General features: G+C 38.8%; 1 protein-coding gene and 1 non-coding gene across 3 annotated transcripts; both read left to right on the top strand.

The window, feature by feature from the left end:
- Positions 1-1699: 1699 nt before the first annotated feature.
- svip (small VCP interacting protein) lies at positions 1700-6371 on the top strand. Of its 2 annotated transcripts, none has more exons than XM_087843181.1 (4): positions 1700-2343; positions 2612-2662; positions 3123-3163; positions 3604-3693. In XM_087843181.1, the coding sequence occupies exons 1-4, from the start codon at positions 2281-2283 to the stop codon at positions 3683-3685; spliced, it is 237 nt and encodes a 78-aa protein (XP_087699307.1). In that variant the 5' UTR covers positions 1700-2280; the 3' UTR covers positions 3686-3693. The 2 variants fall into 2 exon arrangements, with proteins under 2 accessions (XP_087699307.1, XP_006789244.1); XM_006789181.3 differs by lacking the exon at positions 3123-3163 and adding an exon at positions 4893-6371 and having other exon boundaries at positions 1705-2343; positions 3604-3720.
- A 908-nt stretch (positions 6372-7279) lies between these two features.
- On the top strand, positions 7280-7366 carry trnay-gua (transfer RNA tyrosine (anticodon GUA)). Its single transcript is given in 2 exon segments — positions 7280-7316; positions 7331-7366. It is a non-coding gene; the product is annotated as a tRNA-Tyr (tRNA).
- The last annotated feature ends 530 nt before the right edge of the window (positions 7367-7896 follow it).

The following is a 7896-nucleotide window of genomic DNA, read 5'->3' as shown; positions in this document are numbered from 1 at the left end:
GTATAACAGATCATATCAAGTCTATCAAGTCAGCTAATATTAAGCCCTTTAGTTTTACAGCTAGCTGCTTAGAAGTGAGCTGAACCTACCTGAGGAGGTGCCTAGAGCTTGTGACGCCTTAACTTCCATTGCATTTGCTTCCACCTTCAGTATAATTCCCCCATCAATAAGTTTCTGAATGATAACTTGCACAAACTGCAAACGCTGTGCAGCCTCATGGACCTGTCAGTCCCACAGTGCAGCACTTAAAGCTGTGAAATAGCCCAGACGCTGCAGCAGGGATGAATGGGTGGAGTTTGAGGTTTTGTCAGACAAAGAGGGGTACAACATTAAACTCTCAGACTATTGACTGTAGCATATTGAGTGCTTTATGGAACATTACTCATTGCACACACAAAGGTTTCTCGGGAGATTGTGTAAGTTAGAGTGTAAGTGTATCAAGAGAACATACTGTGAATCTATCCACTCCTTTAAGGGTAATTTTTTTTAAATACAAACTTTTTAGCGTTCTGTTGTGTTAAATTCATTTTTGCTTCAAAACAAGATTTATAGGGAATAATGAACCCTAAACATTTGTTTACATTTTTGTTGATCTGATCATTTCAACATTTACTGTGCAGGTTATAGGGGGTGAATTCTGCTTGCAAGGTAGTTATGTGTACACCACGAGAGTCATTGTGGAAATGAGAATAAAAGGATATAATATCCTGCTATTATAATATCTTATTACAGGGGAGTATATCCAGCAAAAACACTTGTTACCAGAGAGAATTACAATCTGTGGTAAAAATTCTCAAAAGAGCAAAGATGATGTTAAAGGCATAACTACCAGAGGGAAACAAGAGCTTGTAATACCTTTTTTGAGTGTAAGTCAGTAAACCTTTATCAGATTTCACTGGACTCCACGCGGATGCCCAGATGACCATTGGATTTCACAAGTTAGATCACTAATTTACATAATTTCCCCAGGGATTAATAAAGTATTCTGATTCTGACTGACAATAACTACCAAAATAAGTGACCAAAGACATTTTAAAATTTCTGCTAAGTAATGAGGCTTGTTTGTAGATCTGAAAGAACTTTTGTCTTATATTTTGTTATTATTTTGATTATGCGCATCCACATTTACATCAGGCTGGAGTGGAAGATCAGCACAGATGTCATATACATAAAGGGGATGAGCAAGATCTAATTTCCTGAGATTCTTCAAAGTGTGCAGCAAAATCATGGATATTTTCTGATTAGGAAGGTTGGGTCTATGATTGACTTCAAACTGGACACTTTTGAAGTCGTGGTGGAGAGTAGGTCTGTTATCCATCAGGGAAAATCCCAACTGCCCTCGGCACCCCTTACTGGACAAGCAGCAGAGCACTTTCTGTAACATATTCAACTCCACTCCCACCTGCTATCACTTGAATAAAACAGTTGATATGTCTAGCAGAAATATACCTGCTAGTTAATATTAGTTATTAGGTTTATTATTATTATTATTATTATTATTATTATTATTATTATTATTATTATTATTATTGTCATTGTAACAAAAAAATATAAAGTATTTCTCATTCATTCAATTCGTTCCACTCTTCGCCACAAGGTGGTGCTGCTGAGCTATCGACAAGCGAAGTATCCGCCCCTTGCCAGCTAGTTATGTTCAAAGTCCCGCTACACCTAATTGTTATTCAGAGAGTAAAAACTAAATAAGACTACAACTACTTACTGTACTGTCAACTGTTAAAAACAGTAGTAAATTTTTTGTGTTTTTCATGGTGGTGTTGCAGTATGGTTACTCTTGTTTTTATTGGAGGCGAACAGTAAAAGAGTGTTTACTAACCTATCGCTAGTGAACATACTTTGGCTGACTCGTCAGCCAGTTGATCTCGGACCAAAACAAACTCAAAGGAGGAAAAAAAGCATTTGATTGAGGCGTCTGACTTCCACACTGCTGTTTTCCAAATGTCGCGGCGATTAAATAAGAGGTGCGAGGAGGAGTAATTTATCATGCGGCTTGGAGACGCAGCTGGGCTTGTAGTGGTAGCCGCTAGCTAGAATGCTAATGTTCCGTAGCTAACGGTAACGTTATGCCAGATGACCCAACAGCAGTAGTAGTAGTTGGGAATAGAAGCTGCTGCTGCTGCTGCTCCTATTTTATTTGCCTGAACTCTCACCCAGCATTATAAACGGTCCTGCCATCTAGTTAGTTTGGTAGTTAGGCACCACGAAAACAGAGAAAACTAATTTTCAGCGTTGCCTTTTACTGCCTAAATTAAAAACTGAAGTATGGGGATGTGCTTACCGTGCCTTGGTGGAGCAGCGGACGACGTTGTGGTCACTCCAGATCCTGTAAGTTAAGTTACTATGATTGTTATTACACAGCTTTAACAATAATTCGGTCAGCTGTATACTGGTAATGAGTACGAATTGATATAGGAATTAGCTGAGCCCACGTGAATTTGATTAATCACCATTAGGACACCAATGGGCCCTGGTAGGTAACGCAGAGGAGGCGTTGACTGTATGTGAACAACGGCATGTTAAGTATGCTTCAGGCCCAACATGCTTAGCTCAGAGAGGACAGCTTTAGCTCACAAGTTTCCCATGTTTCCAACAGGAGACCAGGAGACAACAGTTAGCTGAAGCCGCCGAAAAGAGACAAAAAGAGGTAAGTTACGACTAGTCGCGTCTTATTGTCCATTTTCCAGTACTAAAACATTGTTACACGTGTGTAGTACATTTGCCAGGTTATTGGGTGCAGCTCGCTATAGCAGAGGTGTGTTATTCAGTACAAGTGCAAACATGAACTCTGCCATTACTCATTGAAATCAGCAGTGAAGTTGAATTGTGTTGTTTTTTGTTTTAGCTTGTTTATAACATTACTAGAAGTGCATTTTTGGTAGTAGAATTAAAATATGAATAAAAGTCACCATCCTTAAAGTGAGCTCTGTAAAAAAAACAAACAAACAAAAGTTTCACCAAAAACTGAACTTCACAAAATGTATTATTTATTTATGTATTGGACTGTGTCTTTTTGGCGCCACATACGTACCCAGTAATCTGGTAACTGAGTGCAGTATTAAAGGTGGAGTTAGTTTACAGTGTGGTGAGTATTTTTTATCGCACAGAAAACCCACTTGAAAAAGAGACGCGCTAGAGTTCTCTCAAGGTAAGTAGACCTGGACCAGGGTTAAAACTCTACCTGGCCAGGTGAGTCTTCTGGATTGGCTTAACTACCACAACCTTGTGCTCCCAGTCACCGTTTTCATCCTTAAATCTTCCAGCACCGTGACAGTTCACACTCTGATGCAGGTCAAAGCACTGGTCTCTAACAACCCACAGTCGTCTCAGTTGAGCAGCACAGCACTGCTGAAAGTAGCTGCTTCAACCTCCAGCTGAACTGCCTTATTTGGCAGTTGAATGCCCCCTCGCTGGTTGTGGTTGAACAAGCCTTGTGTGCACCTGAAAGGTTGTGGTAAAATAATTAATTAAAACCCACATGCATGCTTTTGAGACTGTTTGTATATGTTGAAAATATAGACAAAACAAAACACTTATTATCAAGCTGTTGCATCTTGGCACTTGATTATACCCCACACCTTTTTCCAGACGGCGTACAGGGGTGTTAAAAATCCAGAAGCGGTCGAAAGGAAAAGGAAAAAACAGGAAGAAGCTGAGAAACAAGCGATGAGCACCTCTGTGTCAGGTGGTGGTGGCGGGCTGAAGGTCAGTTGTGTGTTTATCCTCAAACTTAGTGGGTTAAAAACAGAAGTATCTGTTGCAGATAGTGGTGGGACATAAACTCATGACTCAGAGGGAATCAAAGCAATCAAAAAAACGCTTTGGTTATACTGAGAGATACAGGATTGCACATGCTCGATACCTCTCCTTGACCCCTCTCCTCAGTAAAGATATTTCAACAAAATGAGACATCCTGCCTTCAGAGCCTCATTTAAAAGTTTGTCTTGAGTGCATAATAAATCTTATAGATGAGCTACACCTGTATTTTATCATCTCTCTTTTTTTTCATCTTTAATAATTGAAACATATGATTAAAAAAAGAACAAGTTGCCCTTTTTAATCAACACTGAGGTATGAAAACACAAGGTCAGAAAAGCTACGAACACAAAGTGGCACAACCAAGCCAACATAACACCAGGACCAACACACTATCAAACACAGTTCTGAATATTTGCATATATTTTTATTCTTTAGACTGTGTGCTTATGCACTTTATCTTCAAGTAACATCATAAAAAATATTCACACATGGTGCCCAACTTCAATAAGGGGTAAAAGGAATGGGACACTAGGCTGCAGAATGTTTTTATTCATTTTTATTGTTTTAACATAAGTAAATTCATGCACAAAGTGTCTGAAACACAGCAGGGAGTTATTTGGAATTTGAAATATGAACTTTGGATTGACATGGAGTTTGTGTCAATCCAAACCACAGCAGTGAAGAAGATAACAGGGGTGTTTATGTTCCGGCCTGTCTGCAGAAACATACAGCACCAGCATAGTTTCCATTGTTTTACTTCAAGTAATAAAGCAGAAAAGCAAAAGCTGAACACAGCTGCACAGCATGTAGTTACCCATAAGATGGGTTAGAAATCATTAAACACCACTTTGAGCATGTCTGTGTTTGTGTTCTTTTTTCTGGCCTGAACTTTACCAATCAGCGTTTTTAAAAAAAAAAATTAAACTAGAAAAATCTTTAACATTTGCAAAAGAACTTTTATAATAGTTTTGAAGCTAATTAAAATGTGACTGTATTTTGAAGTGATTGGTTATTCCAGAGGATAATTTCATATCACAATGGCAATAATTTCTATTTATCATTGTGAATGATAAACATTGTTGTAATTTGTTGTGTTGTGTTTTTCTTTTTTCTTGTAGTGGCAGGTGGGCTGAAAATCCTGATGGTAAAGTCTGAACTCGGATGTCTAAATATATAACGTATTGCTGCAAGATGACTTGAAAGATGTTGGAACTGCTGTCCGTTTTTACTTTTTCTTTTCTTTTTCTTTTTTTTCTTTTCTTTGCTTGTTATGTATCTGTGTCATGTTATGAGTCTACAGCTGTCAGGTGCAAAACAGTTAAGTTATTCCACACAAAACACAGCAGAATTTGCCAAGTTATACAAACCAGTTTGTACCTTTGGACGAGTCAGGGGTGACACAGTAATGTGCAAGCAAACACAATTATGTGAGATTTGTGTGAAGATTGATTAGATACAGTGTTGCAGTACAGTGACTCCCATTAGGTAACATGGAAGAACATCGCTATAATATGCAGTTGTACATTAAGACAGAGCTTCCCTCACTGTGTTTCGTTTTCCTAGTCAGAGTATTCCACGTATATCCATTAACAGTTGGATATACCTTTTTAGCATGAACTCACTTTGTGATGGGCTCTGTTATTTGGCAACTGAAAGACTAGTGCAAACAGTGTAAACCTGACTATCTTTACCCAACTCATAATGGGCTCCTTGCTCATCACCGAGACGAGTCAGTGACACAGACCACATTGGGGTCATTATTTATTTTGTGTGTTTGTATTGGGGGAAAAAATGGGTGTTTTGTGCTGAGAATGTAGGTGGACTCTATGTGGCGCATCTAATGCAGTGATTCCTTGGTAAGCACAAACTTTATACTTGACAAAAACTGCAGCAGCTAATAAATACTGCTGAATAATGTAGAGCACAGGTGTCGAACTCAAGGCCGGTGTCCTGCAGGTTTAAGATGTGTCCTTGATCCAACACAGCTGATTTAAATGGCTAAATGACCTCCTCAACATGTCTTGAAGTTCTCCAGTTGCCTGGTAATGAACTAATCATTTGATTCAGGTGTGTTGACCCAGGGTGAGATCTAAAACCTGCAGGACACCGGCCCTCGAGGCCTGGAGTTTGACACCCCTGATGTAGAGCAACTGTAGAGCACTCTCCAGCCAGTAAGAATGCCCTAGTTCTTCGCACTAGTCTTTGCCCTACTTTAATAGAGCCCTTTTTTAAATTACTTTGTTTATCATGCACAGTTTTTGAGTTTGTTGTAGTGTATGCAAACACGGATGGAATGGCTGCTTAATCTAAATGAGAAATGTTTGTGAATTGCCATACTACAACTGAAGCTTTTGTTACACACTTATTTGCACACCATCAGCCAATATGCTCACTTTTGTTCGAAGGTTCAAGTCCACTACAATGGAAACGAGACTGAAGGAATATGAAGGAGAAAACAGATGTTTTGAGATATTTTCTTTGACTTACTTGGCTGAGTGCGTTTCTTACAGCCTTCCTTAAATGCTTCTGGTGCTCTTGTCATTTTGTAGAAGAAATCTAGCCAATGTTATTTGCTACAATAAATCACATTTCTGCTACCCTTGTGTCAATTTCATGTGTAGAATCACAGTTTTAGAGGTAATACCTAGTGGTAGAGTTTCACTGTTAATATAGTTGACAAAAATATAAGCAAATATTAATATTTACAGTTTCTGGCATGTCTAGAGTCGATCAGGTGTAGCCAGAGATGTGCAAAAGTCCTGAGCCACCCCGAATTTCTTTATATTTAAGGATTTTTTTAATGTTGTCTGTGCCTCTTTTTTTAAAAATGTATCTTTGCTTGTGTTGCTAAATAGACTGATAGTATCTCCTACTTTGTCACAGGAATGTTGTTTGTGGCTCAAAATGACTTGATATCATTCATGAGGGATGCATTTGACATCGTTTCACATATTATTGGTCAACAAATCATTTATAGCAGTTTAAATACGGATAATCACTTTTTGGCAAATAACGGAAATCACTTTTGGTCAGATGATTACTTTTTGACACACCACGGGTGTCTAATATCCTTTTGATAAATAGTCTGGAGACAACAGGATTAAAACTGGTTATACAAATAAAGAAATAACCTGTTTTCTAAGTGTAATTACAACTGTGTACTACTTTGTAATCAATCCGGGTCCGTTTGGACGCTTAAAAATATATAACTTGTGTTATAGATGTTGCAGTGTATCCTGCACTCCTGGTTTGATCGCTCTTGAAAAAGACTATTTAAATGAATTTTTTATTTAAACAGATGATCACGTTTTGCCACAACACCGGCTCGCGTGGCTTCGAATATCACATACGTCATCTACCCAAACCGCACGCGCTTCACAATCTCGCTGCCTTACGGCGTAACTAATGACGTAGACTGACACAGAAGTAAAATTCAAGTGTGAGCAGAGCAGTGAAAGCCGGGTTGGTTAGCTCATCGACACACGATGCGCTGAGTGGAAGCGTCCCTTCGATAGCTCAGTTGGTAGAGCGGAGGACTGTAGACGTCACAGCTGAAATCCTTAGGTCGCTGGTTCAAATCCGGCTCGAAGGAGACATATTTTCACAATTTTCTTTTTGTCTACCTACAGTAAAATATCCTGAACGTTACAGGTCAGTGTCGTATTGAAACATTAGCTCTGTTTCCCAGCGTATACTGAAATAAGTATGTTCAGACATAAGCAAAGTCGTCTGCCCTGCTCATTCACAAACCAACATCATCGTTGCTGTGCTTTTATTATGAATATTATCCTGGACTCTTCTTCAGCTTCTGTGCAGACCTCATTATCAAATATGTGCAAACAGCAACGTGTTTCTGTATCTCTCCAGACTTAACAGTAACACTTTTTTTTTTTTTTTTTTTTAAAGGCATGCCCTTCAGAAACCTCTTATTAACGCCAGATTTTAATGCAGTATTAACCGGAGATGAATTACTGAGGGGACTGAAAATCACAGTGTTCTTGGCTGACACTCACAAACTGCCTGTAACATCAGTTCCAGTTCCTACCGGACACGATGTCCACAAAATAAAAGAAACAGTATTAATGAACAAAACCAAAACCTCGTCTCATTAGAACAGCATAA

Source organism: Neolamprologus brichardi, chromosome 7, assembly GCF_056152115.1.
Source record: "Neolamprologus brichardi isolate AB-2024 chromosome 7, ASM5615211v1, whole genome shotgun sequence".
NCBI lineage: Eukaryota > Metazoa > Chordata > Actinopteri > Cichliformes > Cichlidae > Neolamprologus > Neolamprologus brichardi.
The sequence above is the reverse complement of the archived record's forward strand: the minus strand, read 5'-3'. Positions and strand labels throughout refer to the sequence as shown.

Bases quoted from the DNA above. Each gene is read 5' to 3' on its own strand.
- svip (XM_006789181.3), top strand. From the start codon at position 2,281: ATGGGGATGTGCTTACCGTGCCTTGGTGGAGCAGCGGACGACGTTGTG. The intron at 2,344-2,611 runs GTAAGTTAAGTT...TGTTTCCAACAG, and splicing joins TTGTGGTCACTCCAGATCCT to GAGACCAGGAGACAACAGTT. The intron at 2,663-3,603 runs GTAAGTTACGAC...ACCTTTTTCCAG, and splicing joins CCGAAAAGAGACAAAAAGAG to ACGGCGTACAGGGGTGTTAA.